Source organism: Rutidosis leptorrhynchoides, chromosome 3 (assembly GCF_046630445.1).
Source record: "Rutidosis leptorrhynchoides isolate AG116_Rl617_1_P2 chromosome 3, CSIRO_AGI_Rlap_v1, whole genome shotgun sequence".
Classification (NCBI taxonomy): domain Eukaryota; kingdom Viridiplantae; phylum Streptophyta; class Magnoliopsida; order Asterales; family Asteraceae; genus Rutidosis; species Rutidosis leptorrhynchoides.
In genome coordinates, this window is record NC_092335.1 from 273,302,536 (window position 1) to 273,322,006 (window position 19,471).

At 33.7% G+C, this 19,471-nt stretch overlaps 2 protein-coding genes across 3 annotated transcripts; one reads left to right on the forward strand and one right to left on the reverse strand.

Annotated features, from left to right (window-relative positions):
- The first annotated feature begins 4,527 nt into the window (after positions 1 to 4,527).
- LOC139902794 (calmodulin-binding protein 60 B-like) lies at positions 4,528 to 8,739 on the forward strand. 2 transcript variants are annotated; one of them, XM_071885414.1, is made up of 9 exons: positions 4,528 to 4,839; positions 5,313 to 5,388; positions 5,583 to 5,641; positions 5,767 to 6,260; positions 6,665 to 6,825; positions 7,086 to 7,289; positions 7,514 to 7,748; positions 7,820 to 8,357; positions 8,451 to 8,739. In XM_071885414.1, exons 1-8 carry the CDS (start codon positions 4,751 to 4,753, stop codon positions 8,353 to 8,355), a joined length of 1,854 nt encoding a protein of 617 aa, XP_071741515.1. In that variant the 5' UTR covers positions 4,528 to 4,750; the 3' UTR covers positions 8,356 to 8,357; positions 8,451 to 8,739. The 2 variants fall into 2 exon arrangements, with proteins under 2 accessions (XP_071741515.1, XP_071741514.1); XM_071885413.1 differs by having other exon boundaries at positions 7,820 to 8,739.
- Positions 8,740 to 8,891: 152 nt separating this feature from the next.
- Positions 8,892 to 17,298, reverse strand: LOC139902793 (anaphase-promoting complex subunit 4-like). The gene is made up of 19 exons (XM_071885412.1): positions 17,122 to 17,298; positions 16,522 to 16,633; positions 15,975 to 16,066; positions 15,796 to 15,882; positions 15,430 to 15,669; positions 15,199 to 15,279; positions 14,646 to 14,767; positions 14,298 to 14,458; positions 14,103 to 14,203; positions 13,947 to 14,021; positions 13,410 to 13,589; positions 12,930 to 13,018; positions 12,745 to 12,843; positions 12,463 to 12,567; positions 11,979 to 12,117; positions 11,689 to 11,883; positions 10,296 to 10,448; positions 10,035 to 10,116; positions 8,892 to 9,218 (listed from the first exon to the last, which is right to left on the reverse strand). The coding sequence occupies exons 1-19, from the start codon at positions 17,194 to 17,196 to the stop codon at positions 9,124 to 9,126; spliced, it is 2,283 nt and encodes a 760-aa protein (XP_071741513.1). The 5' UTR covers positions 17,197 to 17,298; the 3' UTR covers positions 8,892 to 9,123.
- Positions 17,299 to 19,471: the final 2,173 nt, after the last annotated feature.

The following is a 19,471-nucleotide window of genomic DNA, read 5'->3' on the forward strand; positions in this document are numbered from 1 at the left end:
TTTTGACACCTTCAAAAACGTTTATAGAGCAATGATTTGAGCAACCGCTCTGATACCACTTGTAAGTAACTAGAGGGGGGGTGAATAGTTACTTAATACGTTTTTAACACTTTTTCGATTGATCACCAAATTCGATTAACTTTGATCAACCAATTCAACTCAAACTTGATGTGTGTAGTGTATATGTTCAAAATGATAAATGAAGTAATGTAAAGATCATAGACACAAGGATTTATAGTGCTTCGGGTGGATGTTAACTAATCCACCTTAATCCACTCTCCAATTACACTAATCGGGATTTGTTGCTTCACTAAGCACTTTTCTCCAAACCCGGTGGAGATCCAATTTACAAGTCTTCAACCTCTTTGGTAGACAACAAACCTAATCTTTCTATCCATTTGAAAGATCAACTCCAACCTAGATCAACTTGTCTTCACCTTGGACAAGTATTAATCTCCAAATAAGATTAATCAACTTCCTAAGTCCCTTTAAGGAAGTAGATCACTAAGCTAGCCTATGATTCTACTAATTGAAGTTACAAGACTTATACACTTTGCAATGATGATCCTAAGACAATACTATGACATACATTACACTAAGTAAACTCACAAGATTAATGATTTTGATTAGTAAGTTTACAACAACCAAATTCTATATTTCTAAGATCATAGAATCTTCTCTTGCTTGATCACATTTGAGTAGTAATTAAAGCCCTTGTGATCTCTGGAAATAAGCCTTTGAAATATGCAAGAGGGTCAGCTTCAAATGCTCTTTAATGTTTGCCTTTTATCGTGGGTTCCAAAAAATAGCCGTTGACACACGGTTGCCTGCACGGTCGACCGTGGTGCGACCGTGCGTGCTCCGGTCCAAATTTGGTATTCGTTGTATAGCCGTTTGACTCAAATTTGAACACCACATTTTGGCACCTTTACTCCTTCTAGCACCTGCAAAAGAAACCAAACATCCTATACAAGTACTATATGCATTAAGTGTTTGAGATTTGGTCTTATTGCATGAAAGTGACTTTAACATTCCAAAAGTGGCAAACCCAACATTCTTGGAGAAGTGTCTTGATTGATATTTTGGGAAATCTCAGTTTGGTCAAGACTTAGTTAGTCACATTAATGCCTTTGGTTCAATTCTAAATACTAGTCACTATGTCATTACCTTCCTAGTTTCAATTAATCACAAGTCATGTTCTTTTTGAGTTTAGTTAAAGATTAATTGAATAATGTCTCTATAAGATAATCATGAAGTATGTAGAGACATCAAAGTTAAGTCATTAGCAATCACCCTTAGTTACTTAGACTAGATCAAATAGACAATTGACTATAATTTCATTGTGAACCATTTTACACTTAATCTATTGGAGTATGTTAGCTACTTGAATCCTAACTAGCAAGCTCATAGCAAACATATTAATTAAGTTGACAAATTTATGAGTATTAAGCATATTGGCAAGTAGCAAGTAATACTCACACATAGCAAGAGATAGTTACTATAAGATCAATCATATAGATATTTGCACAACTTGTATTTTAAGCTTTTAGCAAGCTTACTTGGAATATAACATATTGCATGATTAATGTGTAAGCACACATTAATGTCCAACACATGCACAAGGTAAGAGTAATCTCTAGTTGGGACTTGGTGACCATCCTAAATGTATTTAAGTGTATTTTAGGATTACAAGTCTTTACTAGTTACACTTGAGAGCATTGTTCCTCATTTAGCCTTAATTAATCACTAAGTCATTTTCAATATCAATTATTGTTCTAGTGACATTGGCTTAAGTGTGTTGGTACTTGATGATCATAATAAGGATGTCTAGATAAGAATTAAGATCACAAGTTGTTGATTAACACTTATGTGTTATGCCTAATCTTGGTTAATTTGTGATTAAGATATCATTAGGCGTAATTAACCACAATTAGTGTTTTTATGACCAAAACTCAATTGATTATGGAGAGGGCATCTATTCTAAGCATGTTGAGAAAGGTTTCATGAATTATAGATGTCGGGAACTAGTCAAACTTTATTTGGTCAAAATCGGTAACAGAGAAAACTGCGGTCGCACTGCGGTTGACCGTGGTGGCGACCGTGCAACTTGTTTTCAATAAAACTGCATTGCAATTCAGTTTGGGGTTTCACGGTTGGCTATGCGGTCGACCGTACCTCGACCGTGTGTTTAGCTGAACTTTTAATTTCATTCTTTAACCTATGTTTGACTTGGTCGTTTGCAAGATAAAGTATGGATTAGTGACCTTGCGTGTTTTATGTTAAGATGTCAGTCATCACTTATGCATATGTATGTGTCATCATCAAAACATATTCTTTGGTTAATTATCATACTTAAGTTTGTCGTTTAGTTCATTAACCAACATTCAACCAACACTTATATTTAGAAAAGGTAGGAGGTAGTAACTACATTTCCGTTAATTGATAGATCATAAGGGTGCCATAGCTTTTGGCTATGGCGTGTGTTGTCTAGCAACACTAACACGAAGCCATTGCTCTTCATCAAGAAGATAGTACACGGTGAAGCTCGGTGGCTCCTCTTCCCTCGGTATGATACATTGGTTGAAACATCGTGAAATGATGAGACAACCAATGTCAATATGAAATGATGTGGATTAGGAAGTATCCCACACCAAGTAGAACGAAATTCGGGAGACTTGACTCCCTATCATGGATGGACTTGAGTCATCCGGATGTGTTAAAGCTTTTTTGCTTTAAACACTTAGTTTTTGAGACAACGTGAATGGAAGACTTTAACTTTCATGCAAAAGAATTAATTTTTCTTTTGATTTCATCATTTAAGCACAAGATCTTTTGAAAGTGAGAGACTTTACTCCCACTACGACAATTGCAAGTATGGAACAAAAGCAAAGGGAAGACTTTACTTCCCTAATTATGAAACACAAGGAAAAGAGTTTACTTTCCTATAAATTTACAAGTTTTAACCATTTTAGTCATTATGATTTGTATTAATGTAATGGCTAAAAACTTGTTCCAAAAATTGATCAACATTGCAAGTTTTAGTCTTTGTAGAGTATGTGAGACAAGATTAACCGAAAAAGTTCAAAATGACCCTAAATTTACTCTTCCCCTACATTTAGTTTGATGCAATGCCCTCATTGCATTGAAACGGTAGAATAAGTAAAAATGAGGGGCATTTTGAAAATAGAATATATGAGATAAGAGAAAATAAAAACCGAACTAGATCAATTGATCTTTGTTGTCATCATTCGGTTACCATTCGGATAATATGTAGTCACCAAAGTCGCTTGCATGTTGTTGTACCAATTGTTGAGCCAAAAGCATATGGCATTCCCTACAATTTTAAATATGCTCACAAGGTACAAAATGTGTGATGCAATACTCGGGGAAGTATGTGCATCCACAATAAGAATCAAAGAGTTTCAACGTCATAAAAAATAATCCAAACATCCATATGTATAATGACGAACTAAACCAAATAACTCAATCATCATAATCACAAACAAATGATAATCTATGTGCTAAGCAAACAAGTATAAGATACTGATGATCATCAACAACAAATGCACAACCAATGAATTAATCAACATATTCATCAACACCATATGCATAACAAGAACGAATATAAACATCACGGTCCTAAATAGTGTCGAATTATTACATGCCAAGTTCAAATTCATCATTGTTTTATCCGGGAATTACATACCCTCCGGATGTTTTTCTTTTGATCATAAACTTTTTAACTCTGGACTTGAACGTTTCTTTTATTTTCGATTTGGTTGTAATAACGTGACGTAAACTTGTGAACTATTTGTTATTTGATTCAATTGAATGTGTGTTTGTTTAACTAATGCAGGAAAATGTTGATTTTATTGTTTAAATAATGAACTGGGTCCTAGGGGGAGTTTGTTGGTGCATAACGTTAGTCTCAAGTTCATTATAATATGCGGTGTGTAATAGTTTACGAGTTAATATAGGTTAATGTTTAATTTACACACTTGGAGTGCAACCGCACGGATGTAGAATGCATCCGTACGGGTCCAATGGGCAACCGTACGGTTGCACGTGCTGTTAGTATTTAATGTTCAATTCGGGTTCATTGTTAGGGTTACGAACTCTAAACCCTTTTAAGCCTTGTATCCGACTTCCTAATCGTCTAGCACTCTTGTGGGTTGATCTTAATCATCCTGAAGTCTATTATATCACTAAGATCGTTGTTTTTGATTAATCGTTTTGATATAAAACCCAATATCGAATTATTTCGCACTCGATATTGAAGATGAGATCGCTTAATCCTGTTTACACGATCATACACTCGTGTAACGTAGGGTCTAAAAACAATACATATTAATATCCATATCCATATACATTACGATCAAAACAACAAGGGTATATTTGTTCAACTTCACAAATCATAGAGGGTCGAAACGCAATTGTTTTCAGCAGCCACATTGGAAGTCCTTTTTTAATATCTGGTGGAATATATAAAAATTAAGATGAAAGTTCCCGGATACTTACCTGAAAGTTCTTGGTAGTTTCCCAAAATAAAAGCAAAAGAAGTTGTAATGTTTACATTTAATTAAATTTTCCTGCTTTCTTTAATTGGAAATTAAAATTCGAATCTCTTTTGGGTACTAAAAAAAAAAAAGAACCGCTTTTTAAAGTTTTAAAATTTTATAGTCAATATAATCACAACCAGCAAGTGTCATAGATCAGATCTGAAGAGGAGTTTCTGTTTTTGAGCAGAAAAATGCAAAGTAAGTTTATGGAAAAAAGGGGATTAGATCCCAGTAGTAGTGAAGATGGTCAACCTGAAAAGAAAAGACCAGCTCTTGCCAGGTATTTTCTTAAATCCTTCCTTTTATTATTATCATAAACCATAATCATAATCATAAATCATGATTAATTAAATTATTATCTTGATATGTAATTTTTGTAACTGTTTGTATATTTCTGAAGTAGATTTTGTCATTATATATCATTATGGTAACAATAATGTTAACTGCTTTAACTAATTCAGTAATGATTGGTAGTGGAATCTGTTTGTTAGTTTTGGGAAATCAATGTTAGTTATATTACTATTGAGCTAAATTTTATCCCCAATATGTATATTTTTGGTTGGGATATTCTGAGTTGACTAAGTCAATGACAAGCATCAAATTAGCATCAAGCTTGCAAAGTTGTTTTATAAGAACAGTGTAGTAATTTTTAGAGAAAACATTGCTTATATCTTTTGCTTAGTATAGTTTCTTTTGGAATCTGCATAGCATATTTTTATAAACTGTTTATTTTGTTGTTATCTTTTTGTGTAGTGTGATTGTTGAAGCTCTTAAGATGGATAGTTTGCAGAAACTTTGTTCATCGTTGGAGCCTATTCTTCGAAGAGTTGTAAGATGCTTATTCCCTATTGATTGAGATATTGAGATGTTGTATATATATCTAACCTGGAAATCATCTTCTGTTTGTTTGATGTTTCTTATATCATGTCTTATTGGTTAGTTCAACAACCAATAGAACAACTGCTAATTTTAATTTTCGTAGAGTATGATCACCTTACAATGTCCGTCTCTTTGATTATATAGGTTAGTGAAGAAGTGGAGCGTGCCTTAGCAAAGTTGGGCCCTGCAAAAATTAATGGAAGGTACAAAATTTCTTTGATACTTTACGTCTTTACACTCTTATCGGGTTTATATCTACCATTATTGAATAAAATTTTAGATGTTCGATCAATAGTATTTTGATGAAGATTTTTTCTTTTGTAATTAGGGTTTCTCCAAAGCGAATAGAAGGGCCCGATGGAAGAGACTTACAACTAAAACTCAGGTCGAAATTATCCCTCCCTCTTTTCACTGGAGGAAAAGTAGAAGGAGAACGAGGTGCTGCAATTCATGTCGTGTTATTCGATGCCAATACGGGTCATGTTGTGACATCCGGACCCGAATCATCGGTCAAACTAGACATTGTTGTACTGGAAGGTGATTTCAATAACGAAGATGAAGAAGGATGGACTCAAGAAGAGTTCGAAACTCATATGGTAAAAGAAAGAGAAGGAAAACGACCACTTTTATCTGGAGATCTACAAGTAGTTTTGAAAGAAGGTATCGGGACATTAGGGGAGTTGACTTTTACTGATAATTCTAGTTGGATCAGGAGTAGGAAGTTTAGACTCGGGCTAAAAGTTGCATCGGGATATAGTGAAGGGGTTCGCATTCGTGAGGCGAAAACGGACGCTTTTACTGTTAAGGACCACCGAGGAGAATGTGAGTTTATTTGCTTTTGTTGGTGCATTATTATTGCATCTATCTACTGCTTATAACTTTTTATCAGAAGCGATGGCCAATATGGGTACCGGGTCAAAACAGGAACTGTCTGTTTTAGCTGAACCAATTGGTCTAATTCCTTATTATTATTATTTTGGAAATAACCAATGATTACAGAAAGTATATATTTTTACAATAATAATCTAAATTATTATTTTTAATAAATCAATTTAGGAAGGTTGTGTACATTAAAACTTGTTTTCTTTTTGGCTAATTTCTTAATCTTGTCCCATCTGAGATAAGTTTTATCGCAAATTGACTTATTTATTAGTAAAATGCTCGTAAGTGCCCGTTCAAGTACTTAAATGGATACAGTAATAATGAAGATACTTGTTGGTTTACAGTGTATAAGAAACATTATCCACCTGCTCTAAACGATGAGGTTTGGAGATTGGAGAAGATCGGTAAAGATGGATCGTTTCACAAGAAGCTTAACAAAGCTGGCATTTTTACTGTGGAAGATTTTCTTCGCCTTGTAGTCAGAGATCAAAAGAAACTGAGAAATGTAAGATACATACATACGTCTCCGTTTTTTCTTATTAGTTTGGGCCATTTTGCTTGCTACTCTTTTTTAAAACATGCTTGTCCCGTTTCGGCTGACTAATCGGTCCCGTCCCGTTTCACCCAAAAACGTCTAATAAGTCGGCCAATGCTAAAAAGTCGGGCCAAAGTCATTCAAAGTCTTAGTCTGTCAAAGTCAAAGGTTCGTAAACTGGTAAAGTCACAGTCAAGTTTATGTTTACTATTCCGATGAATTTTTTGTAGGTATTGGGAAGTGGCATGTCAAATAAGATGTGGGATATTCTAGTGGAGCATGCAAAGACTTGTATTTTAAGCCACAAACTTTATGTTTACTATTCCGATGATGTACGAAATGTTGGTGTCGTTTTCAACCACATTTATGAATTGAGCGGTTTAGTTGCTGATGGACATTACTATGCAACTGATGCCCTTTCTGATAATCAAAAGGTTAGTTGCTAGTTAATTAACAACCTTTTGTTGCAAGATGCACTACTTATTTATTAAGAAATTCTTATTATTTGTAGTGTTGTAACATAGATGAAGTAGTTGTGTGAATTGGTGAAAATTTGTCCAAAAGGATTGTTATGTTGATAACTCATTCATTTGGTATGCATAGCAGAAAATAGAAAAAAATATATATTTATACAACACAAATATGTCTATATGTACAGGTCTTTGTAGATACCTTGATGAAGAAGGCATATGATAACTGGATGCATGTGGTCGAATACGATGGAAAATCATTTCTAAGTGCTCATCAAGAAAAACTTGCTGCCCCACAAATCGAAATGGGAATGGGCCCACAAAACTATTCAAACTCATTTGAACCTCAACAACAACAACTCAGTCTACCACCTCCAGCCCCTCAACAACAACCTCCATCAAATCAAACTGTCACCGTTGGAGGTAAATGTCTATTTTTACTTATTTTCAAAAATACCCTTCGAGTATTAACACTTTTACGCTTTCTTGTTTAGGTTACGACACTAGTGTCACGACTAGATATGCGCCTACTCAGTTCGATGCAACTTCATTTACACTTCATAATCCTTTACTCAATAATAATTCACAACAGCCTTCTAGAAACGATAACAACAACATGTTGGCCCTTGGATTAACACAACCATCCACCCCTAATTTCCTAAATTTGAGTTCTTCGTTTAGAGGTTTAGATGATTACTTTCCCGAAGAAGAAATTCGTATGAGAAGTCACGAAATGTTAGAAAACGAAGATATGCGGCATTTGCTTCGGTTATTCAACATGGGTAGTGATGCGGGTCATGGTCAAACTTCGGGTACACCCGTTAATGAAAATTATTATCCGTATTCATCGGGTTATATGCCGGGTACACCTAATTTCGGGTACGGGTTTGATGTGGATAAAACGCGTTCTTCGGGTAAAGCGGTTGTGGGATGGCTTAAACTTAAGGCGGCATTGAGATGGGGTATATTTATAAGGAAACAAGCAGCAGAACGAAGGGCTCAAATTGTCGAATTGGACGAAGAACCATAATTGTGAGTTTCTTCTTAACGTAACCAACCCATTTTGTGATATAAATATGAAAGATTTGAAGTTATATACTACGTATGATATAACTTTATATGCAGCCGTTTTTAAATGGCAAAACTACAGTATTCGACTTGGTTTAAGGGCGCGGAAAATGGACTCCGTGAAGCACAGAAAAAGCTGAGCTTTTGGAATAGAAGCCGTGTAACATAAGGGAATTGGATATGAGTAATATAGTTTGTTATTGATTTTGTTGTTGTATCGTTTTAGTTTTTATTTTGTGTTGTATTAGTTAAGATGTGACATAACAACCTTTTGTTGTATGATATGATACAGATACAATTGCTAATAATAGTTACCTTTGATTTTCATATGCATTTTATTTACTTATATGTTCGTGTACTGTATTCAGTCAATTATTTGTTTCTCCATTCAGTGGATATACTCGCATATTTTGATCTCATATACGGAGCAACTATTTTAATATATACAGATAGCAAATAGCAAAAAGTGTGCTAGTATACAAACTGTAACATCTTGAATGTAGCTAACTTAAGATGAAATACATGTTACAATATAGTTCTCACTTCTCAATCAGTTAATTAGGCTACAGGTTACAGTTTTTTTTAATGAATTGCCCACATTGTTAAAATCTGTAGAAAATAGCAACATAGATGATATGAAATTTTCTGAAATCCACCCATATACATGAGACATAAATAATAAGTAACAATAGATAAATGAACAAATGAATAAACAACAAAAGGTAGGTAGCTACTCTGCATCTGAAATTTCATCTTCGTCTTCATCTAAAATGTAGACCAGAGCACGCTTTCTAGTTGCGAAGACACATGCAACACCTCTAGACGCTGAAAATCAAATCATGATACAAACATCAACACAATTAGAATCACAAACATGTTGATATCAACACGGAAATAAGATGATATGATGACACGTTTGGCCGAGGAGACGGTGACAGGCGATGGATCCGCCAATGTGTTATCGTACAAGATAGAGAATCAGTCCGGGAAGAATACTTTGAAAGAGACGGTCAATGATAGACTGAAAAGGGCAGGTCCTAGAGGTTGATCGTTTTGATTCGTCTTGTATACTTCATTTGTTTTCATCCTTTTATTTTCGTGTAGTTTTCGGTTTATATTTGTTAGTGTGTTTTAGGTATCCGATTGTTTGAGAAGCTCGTTTATAGATAGTTTATAGGTACGAGCTTCCTTGTTTCTCCCCGTGTTTTTGTAATCTGTTGAGGGCGTTTTCCTTTGGAAACCGACCTCGGTTCTATTTGAGTATTCGTTATTTTTGCCAAAAAAAAAAAACACACGGAAATAATCAATTTGAGACATTTAAGTCAACTTGATACAAGAAAAGGTAATTGAATAGAACCAAGATGTGGGTCCAACTCACTTGAGACAAACTGTATAGTATGGGTGGTTTGTACACGTATGTTTGAGTTTCTAAGATAATTTTTTTAAATACAAAACTAAAAAAAGAGCGAAAAAAAATATAGGGTATATAGCATTCTGTTTAAAGATGAGACATTCTCTCATAGCATGTATGGAGTAAGTTTTTTCATCTTTATATATCTAATGAACAATAGTGTGTCTAAATTGATATGATAGTTAAAAAAAGTTGATATGATAGTAACGATTTTAAAAAAAGGTACTCACCGCTAACTGCTAGAGGAGCCATCACACTATGAGGGAGTCCTCGTACTTTAAAACTATCCATTTCCAAGTGCAAAACAGGGTCCTGGCATGAACACAGTATCAATCAAGATTCAACAAAACACCATAACATGAAATCAAAACTGAGATTGGTTACTTAAAGGCACGACATTAGTTTACTCTTGTGTCACCATGTAAGTGGGACCCACAGAAACAGAATGTCAAAAAGGACAGTAGTGTTTTATTAGCTTAGTAGTAACATACCTTAAGTTGATGCAATTTCCATGGGCTTGACGCACTTGAAATAGGGATGGATACAAATGGAAGATCATCAGCTTGCACAATCATCATACAACCCTTCTCCGAGTTATCAGAAGTGGAAGACAACCGATTTAATAATACAACAAGTTGACGTTCCTATCATCAACAAAGAGTTAACAACTTAAACGCTCTTGACGTATAATGGTGTATCCTATCGTATACACACATAAAAGGCATAATGGTTGCATAAAAGTAGCATCAGGAAGGCTGGAAACAACAGTTTTGTGGAGTTGTCCGTCTAGCGTTCTCCGCTGTACAGGCTGCTCCGTCATGCGTAAGCCCTGAAGGCCGCCTAGCGCGTAAGCCCTGGCCGGAGAACGCCACCTTCAGCGTAAATTTCGGATCACAAGTAACAGAACGTATCATCATCTGACACGTGTCCCCAAGCAATCTGGTGGATCTGACACTATAAATAGGCCCCTTGGGTCGTCATTTTACACAGTTCAGATATTCCGACAACTTTGAGAGCTGAGACTTCACTTCTCTTTCTCTCTCTACTTTCTCTCACTGGAAGTCATCCGGCTAGCACTTTTACGCTTTGCGGACGACAGATTGATTAAGCCACCCCACAAGTTTCTACACTTGTGAACCGGGTCTGCAGGGATTATTTCCCGAGGGTAAAAATCAATCGGCAACACTCCGCCCTCCTAAAGCTAGATTACTTCTAGTATCTTGTTGACACACTAAGCCTTACCTCATAAAGAAATAGGTGTTAACAACGTAGTTTCCAGATTTAAAAAATAAAATAAAATAAAAGAAAAGAAAAGAAAAAAACATTATCTCATTAGCATGATTCTAAATTCTAATGAAGGCTCATGGTTTTGGTTGAAGAGGTTCCTTGTGTCACCGTCAAGAGTATTTCCCTTCACACCAACTACCATGGAAGTTTTATTGTTCACAGGGGTAAATAAGTCCTTTCGAAAATTTCCTTTTTTTCTTTTTTTTTCTCCGCCGCTGACATCATCTCTGTATATTTCCCCCTTTCCTGTCTTTATTTTTAAAGCATCACTAGATAGCCTAGTAGTTGGGCTCTGAGTTCCTTGCAAGAGGTCTCACATTCAAATACTGTCTAGGATGAATATTTAGTGGTAGCCAGTGATGGACTGGATGGATTGGAAATAGCCAGAGAGTAATCCTAGGTCGGATTACTAGTCCTCCGGGGTAACCCGAACAAGGAAAAACCTTCTACCTACCTTTTTTTCCTGTCTTTTTTTTAGGCTTTTTTTTTTGCCCCAATGAAGTGGAGCCTTAATTTAACTAGTTTAAGACATTTGACTACAAGTCAAAAACTTGTATAAAAAAGTAAGCTACTTTGAGAAAAAGAGCGTGTAAATACCTTATATAGAGACAAATCAACACAATGATAGCCATCAGGAACGCGCAACAATACAGCTTCTAACGCATTCATTATACACCTCGTAACAACTACACAATTTGCAAGGTTCGAAGAACCCTCATCCGGTAATCTGAACGATACATAATTAACACAGCTATTTTGTTTCACATGCATTGAACCGGCTTGTGATGCTTCCTGAATACAATCAAATATCATATTAATATTATTTGTATGGATGCTTTTCAAAAACATAATCGTCCGTTAAAATCTTGAAAGAAGCGAAAACATACCATATAATATGATATGGACGTTGGAACAGTAGACAATGCAGATTTTGGCAAAGCTTTGACTGGAAACAATGGCAACAAGTTTTGGCAGAGTATCTTTTTAGATATTGCAGTAAAAGGCATCTGGAAGGCCTCCTTGAAACTGTAAAAATTACATCATAATATACCTTTAGAAATTCAATATAATATTTTGTAATTTTGGGTCAACTTAATATTGATTTTGTGATACGGTTGGCAATAAAATAATGAGTTTGTTCGACTTTAAAGGAAAACCTGTACCTCTATAATTACATTGAAAACATTATTAAAAAAAAAAAAAAAAAAAAAAAAAAAAAACTATATATTATTTAATCTAACACCGCATCATCTTTTTTGTAAACCATTTATATTTAAAATATTTATGTTCAATATATTTTATATTTAAAAGTCAACGTTGGTCAACCGTTATAACTCATTTTTAAAGTTGAGAATAGAATAGAAATCATACCAAGACTCCATTTGCTGGAACTCTTTCATTAACGTTCTTCGTAAAAAATCAACATCTGTGAAACCCCCAAAACGAGCCAATTCTTGTACTCTTTCCATTGTGTGCCTCAAGAATTATAAAAGATTGTTCCATTAGTTAAAATGTAGATATTATAGCATATATTTATTCAAACCTTAGGAATTCAAACATGTTCTAAGCCAAAATATAAACTTGAGCAACAAAATTCAAGCTAGTTCTATTTATGCAAATTATATATAAAAGTTGTTAGATTTGGTTACTTACAAGTCAACTTCTATACTATTATCACTTTCAGTTGATTCGAGCAACCGCCGGACAGGATCCTCATCATATAGATACTTCAAGAATAAAATAACCAATTCACTGCCAAAACACAACCCGATTTACGTGTCCTAAAATTTCAACACCTTTAGATAAGATACAAAGGAAGGTTGGTAGCAAAAACAAACCTATTAAATGCAAGAAGCTGGTTCTGATCATTTGGTTCTGACATTAGCATTCTCACACATTTTTTAAGCCAGATAAAGAAGTTTGAAAACTGCCAAAGGAAAAAAAAATTAATAAATAAATAAATAAAACTATTAAAACCTACAAGTTCTATAACTCATCATGAAGTTGTAGCAAAGCCTACAACTTTTTAATAAGATGTCCAAAATGTCCTTCATTATAAAAAAAAAAAAGAGAATCTTTTGAGGTACATACACACACACAGATACTCTCATCGTTTTGTAGTATAGAGGTAACTCAAGGTGTTGCGAGTTCAAGTCCCGTGGAAGACTATATGTAAAAAAATGTACATCTTGTATATTGTGTGATTACAAAATATATATATATATATATATATATATATATATATATATATATATATATATATATATATATATATATATATATATAAAAGTGTTCACTTATATGAAAAGGAATAGTACCTGTTGAATGGAAGATGATAAAACACTCATCAACCGCTCAACCTGAATGAGGAGCATACTGGCCTTCTCAGTGGCATTATCGATTAAAGTTTCATCCAAACCAACAGCTGCATAACGTGAACGCCACTTTGAAAGTCCTCTCAGTTCTCCTAATCTGAATCCAATCATCTCTGCAGCAGGCTGAACACCAAACAATTCTTCTTTATAACTAAACGGGTTTTCTAGAGGTGACAATTTCAACCCATTTGCTCACTCGTGAATAGAGCAATTTTGTTTAGTCTTAAACAGTTGGAATACAAAATGACCAGAAGAATAGAGACGCCCAAAGTATATTTTAAATGTATATAACCTCCTAAATCATTAATTCATTTGTTGAAACTATAGTTATGAAAGCTTGTAAATTTACGACGAAAAAACCGTAGATTTTTAACCAAAAAGATTTGCAACCTATTTTGACCCGTTACCCAAACTGTGACCAACCCGCTCATCTTCAACTTTTAAGATATGCAACTACAAAGTTTAGCAATGTTATTCTACCTGTAAATGTTCAAGAACGATAACCTGAACCTCTTTACCAGCTCCAGAAACCGACTTTGTTATCCTCTTGAGACCCTGATCAGTAATAAGTACTACTACGTAATAAATACCCGAATTTATAGTGAACATATTTGAAGTAATTAACGATTAAAATACCAATTCACCGAGAGAATTCACTAAAAATTGATGAACAGCTGGACTTGTGCGGGCACCACCTAAAAGACTAAGAAATTCCTCTTGTGGGGTCGAGTCCAATCCTTTTTTTTTTTTTGACAAGAACGAATAAAATCAACAAGAATCATAACAAGAAGATAACAATGTGATTCAATTTTCCAAGTTTTTAATGGCTACCATGATCGTGAATTAGACTAGTGAGAGGATGAAATTTGTCGTGAAATGTGTGCATTGCATCAGACCATTGCTTAGTCATGACAGATAGTGACGAACGGATGACTTCGGTCAAATCCTCGATGTTTGAAGCTTGTTGAGCAATTTGGTGAAGCTCATTTCTCCTGAACATTTAGTTAAATATCTTTGATGCCCGAAATAATATAAAGAACTTAAGAAACATGAAATACAACATAACATATAACATATAATGATGGAAATGAGCAAATAAAGAAGTGTAAAATTGGAAAATTCAGCATTTTTCAATGAACGAAAGGAGTAGCTAACTTATACCGTAACCTTAAAAGTTACCTTTTATAGAATATCGAAGTATCAAGTGTTAAGAGATGGAAACCATGCAACTCATGATCGTGACCTCGAAGCTCGCCACAACATAATACTGTCAAATGACACAGATCTTTCGACAACCCCACCTATACACAATTCAATAAACTAGTTTGTAGTAATTCAAAAAAATTCATATAGAATAGATGCTATCTCTGAATAAAACCTGTACGAAAGTTGTCCGTGCAATTAAGGTTAGACTTAGAGATAGCATTTTCAACCCATATACATATAGATATGTGGCTAGCCACAGGTCATTTGGGTTATAGGCTGCCCAAACTGTGTATCACAAAAGCATAAAACCTTGTAGCTCATTTTATTCAAAAACTTGAGCAGTTAATCTAATCAAAAAGTAACGTTAGACACACTCTATTATTACTTTAGGAGACTATATCTGGAAACAAAAATAGGGTCAACATTACCCAACCCAATTCAAAAAATAAATTACCCATCTTGACCCAAATTTATTATGACCCATTACCCAACCCACCAATTTTTTCTTCTCTGGTTAAGTTTATACCTTGCAGATTGAAGCATTGAGCAGTTTACAGTCACCATCCGTGTTTACAAGTGGACACTTAACATTGACGTCATGTATATCCTGCAAATTTACCAAAAAATATCATGTAAGAAGAACATAAATCAAGATAAACTCAAAAAAAAAAAAAAAAAAAAAAAATATCTTTCTAGTTATTTACATTTTCATTTTAGAAATGAAGAATGGAGAAATATGGCTTGAAAACAAGCTTACAATTTTTCCAATTGGAAATATTCCAAATATACTAAAACTTATGATTCCATCTTTATCAGCACCACACAAAATGTTAAAACGCTGATACGAAGAATTTGATAATTCAAGTGATAAATTTTCATTTTCATCCATAAAACCAGTCTCTCCGGGCACAACTCCAGGTGCCCGAGGGGCTCTTGGGGCTGTAGGAAAAAAACGAGACGTTCGATCTTCATATTTTGAGATGTGAAAGTTTTCATCCTGAACAGGACATGTAGAAATATGTTACACATTATGCATTTATGTCTTCAGCCATTTACCATTAGAATAAGAAAAAACAAAAACAAATAATCAATTGAAAAAATATAAATGTTTGTGGAATCGTACAGAAATGTCTTGGCCTCCATCATCCTCCCAATTGAGGCATACAACAGCAACCGCGTGTGATTTCATGCTTCGTAGTAGCTTCCCATTCTGCATGTGTCACAATTAGAATTGAGATTTAAAATAACTAAATAATTTTATTTTTTTTTTACTTTTTTAGGCGAAAAACATGAACAACTCACTTCAACATCATGTAATGAAATAGTCCCATCTTGAAGCCCGACAGCTATTGCTTTACCATCCGGACGCCAACATAGAGATGTTATACACCTTCCTATAAAATCAACTCCAAATAAAGTTAACAACTGAAGAACTTTTCTAGTTAAAGATATATATATATATATATATATATATATATATATATATATATATATATTCTCTTTTCAATTGAAAGAAATGGTAAATCCAAGACCAAGACTAGCCCAAAAATATGTTCTATTTGTAGTCAACTATCCAAAATAATCATAATAGCCAATAGCCTTGGTCTGAATCTCTACACAAACCAGCGTAATATAACATTTAACCTTCGATTATGGTATGTTTATAATGCTGGTAAATTCATGTTAAAACATTACTAGTTTGTATGAGCTACATCTCAAAGTGCAAAACTATCACAAACACATACAAAGATACATGTAGAGCTCAAGTACAACGATTCAATAATGACGTTAACAATGAGAATAATAATAAATAATTTGATAACACAAAAATTATAGTGGTTGAAATAACCTGGAGAGATAGTCCATAGCCTCTGCCAATTAAACCGATGCAATAAAATCTTTGAATCATCGGTAACCATAGCCAGCAAATCTTTCTCTGGGTTCCATTCAGCTATTTTAATCTTCAAACATTAAGCTTTGTTTATTTAGATTTTATAACAAACAATTACTATAATCTTTTATCTCTAGACTAGATAGATGTGTCTTATATATTCAAACGTCTTCAAACGAAGGAAACTTAATAAAATCCGCACACAATTAGGTTGTGGTTTTGAGCAGCTTTAAATCATACTATAAGCTACATTACAATTACAATTACAATTACAATTACAATTACAATTACAATTCAAATAATCTTCAACACGAATAACTACCAGATTAAAGTTCAAAATTTAAACCACATTTTAATTAGGAAAAATAAAACATAAAAAATGGTATAACATGACAACTAGCCTTATATTCTCCTTATTAACAATTAACAATAAAGATTTGAAATTTCCTTTTGATTTTGCAGGAAAAAAAAAAAAAAAAACACACACACGCAGTTCACAAATGATAATGATTTTATAGAGACAAATTGTAAACAAAATTAGGGTAGAGATTTGTAGACCTGTGAGGCAACTGGCTTGTCAAATTGAAGCTGAAAAGGAAGAATTCTTGAAACATCTTCGTCATCTGTTTCCATAATTAATGATTATGATTAGATTATAGATTTGGATGGATTGATTGATTTTGTGAAAAGAAATACTGTAATTAATTTTTTGAGTGAGTGAGTGAGGGTTTAAGAAAAGATACAAGGCGGGATTTGGGGATATTATGCATTATTATTTATTATTTATTATTTATTATGCAATTTAAATTAAAAGATAAAAAGAAGTTTCCACCGAAAAAAATCCCTCGATACTGAGTACTATTTACTCCGTACTATCCTTTTGTCAAAAAAATGTTTGAACATACATTCGGATTGCAACTTTTATCTTTACATTTAAATCAAGTTTAAGTTTGATAGATTAAATTAAGTTAAAAATACATAATTATAATTAAAAGTAATAATAATAAATGATGGAATGATTAAATTCGATCATAAACGATAGTATTTCTTTAGGTTCGATCAAAGCTGCTAATTTCGAAGGTCAAGGGTTCAAAGTGTCACACTTATTTTAGGCGTATGATGCGGTATTTAGTTCGGATTGGTGTCATCATAGCTTAGATGGTATCATGGATGTATCCCATCGTTTTTATCAATGTTCCTGGTTAAAGATCAATATATTAAACTTTCATATTTATGGGGTCGGTTCATCGCTGGTCGAAGTTGAAAGTATATCTAATCTTATCGGTTGTTGTGTAGGTAGGGACGGTTTTATGTAGGGACCGGTGGCCGTCCGTCTTCAGTGACTTTGCAATTTTCAGTTAAAATTTTAGATTTTTTGACTTTGCTCTCGGTGAATTTTTTTTCCCCAAAACTTATATATTTTGCCTCAAAATCTTTAAATTTTGCCCACAAAACTTCAAATTTTTTTCCAAAAATCACAATATTTTGCCTAAAAACCTTCAATTTTTGCCCCAAAAACTCCGTATTTTTGCCAAAAAAAGTTGCTACGGTTTTAAATAAAATTTCGCCCCCGGTGGAAAAAAATCCTGCTTACGCCACTGTGTGTAGGTGCGTTACCTTTTACATACTTAGTGTAGGATTAATGTGCAAGGTAAAACATATAACTATATGGCCAACTTAATTTGAGTCTTCGGGGTCACACACATATACACCGAGACGTCAAATAAAATATATATATATATATATAATGTATATATATTACTCAAGTAACAAAATAGTAAATCGAAATTAATTCATTTACTATTCATATGAATAGTAAATGAAACGAAATTAATTAATTTACTATTCACGTAAAAGCACATGATAGAAATTATTAATTATAAGTTACATAACATACCCCTAAAGTATTTGAGAAATACGACTTTTTAAAATTATATCAAATCCTCCGTATCTTTTTGTGATTGATCTAAATTGATTTTAAGTGATCAATCAATATGGTATCTTTTGGATTTTGTTTTTATCCTCTTAGATGTATACCAAAATGATATGCTTAGCTACCTTGTAAGACCATATATATTCTAATTGTTATAATTCAGTAGGTTTATAACTACCTTTAGTGGCCTATAGATTTGTATTGATGTAATGCAGAGAGAAAATAGAGAGGAAGTAAAATATATTTGAGAAAATTGTACCTAACTTACAATTGCATTTGATGCATATATATAGTATATAACTTACTGTACAATGCTCCTCATTTTCAATATGTAAATATCACAAGATATAGTCAAATATATTGTCGGCCACTTTGCATGACTTTTGATTTTCATAACACTCCCCCTTGGATGACAATTTTATTTGAACAACTAGTACTGCCTCGTTAAAAACCTTGCTAAAGAAAAACCCAGTGGGATAAAATCTTTAGTCAAGGGAAGTGCAGTATAGAGTTGACTCCCCCTCAAGTAGACATCGCTGAGTCGTCACATCTTTTGAACTTGCCTCATGCCAATATTGTGAACGTGTGTTCTGAAAACAGCGGTTGGGAGTGCTTTGGTAGAAAGATCGGCAGAGTTGTTGATTGAACATATCTCATTTTAATCTGGTTGTCTTTTACGAGATCTTGAGTGTATGAGAAGAATCTGAGTTTTCATCTGAAACTGTATCATCTAAATCTTTTATGTACAAGTTTAGCCCCTGTGATTTGTCTATAGTCTCCTTCATGGTTTGCTCAAACCCTTGTTTCAATTCCTATTCTCTTTTAGTCTTTTTTGAGCCTTACCAACATACCATTCTTTTCCATCAAACTTATGACCGTTAATGAAAGGATCCGAAACTAATCATCCGGACGTTGTCCATATTGATTACAAACGAATTACAATAGTTGATAACATTGCGAGGTACTTGCCCTCTA

Bases quoted from the DNA above. Each gene is read 5' to 3' on its own strand.
- LOC139902794 (XM_071885413.1), top strand. From the start codon at position 4,751: ATGCAAAGTAAGTTTATGGAAAAAAGGGGATTAGATCCCAGTAGTAGT. The intron at 6,826-7,085 runs GTAAGATACATA...AATTTTTTGTAG, and splicing joins ATCAAAAGAAACTGAGAAAT to GTATTGGGAAGTGGCATGTC. The intron at 7,290-7,513 runs GTTAGTTGCTAG...CTATATGTACAG, and splicing joins CCCTTTCTGATAATCAAAAG to GTCTTTGTAGATACCTTGAT.
- LOC139902793 (XM_071885412.1), bottom strand. From the start codon at position 17,196: ATGGAAACAGATGACGAAGATGTTTCAAGAATTCTTCCTTTTCAGCTT. The intron at 12,844-12,929 runs GTTTGTTTTTGC...GTGTTTTGGCAG, and splicing joins CAGCTTCTTGCATTTAATAG to TGAATTGGTTATTTTATTCT. The intron at 10,449-11,688 runs GTATTTACACGC...TGTTGATGATAG, and splicing joins TTGATTTGTCTCTATATAAG to GAACGTCAACTTGTTGTATT.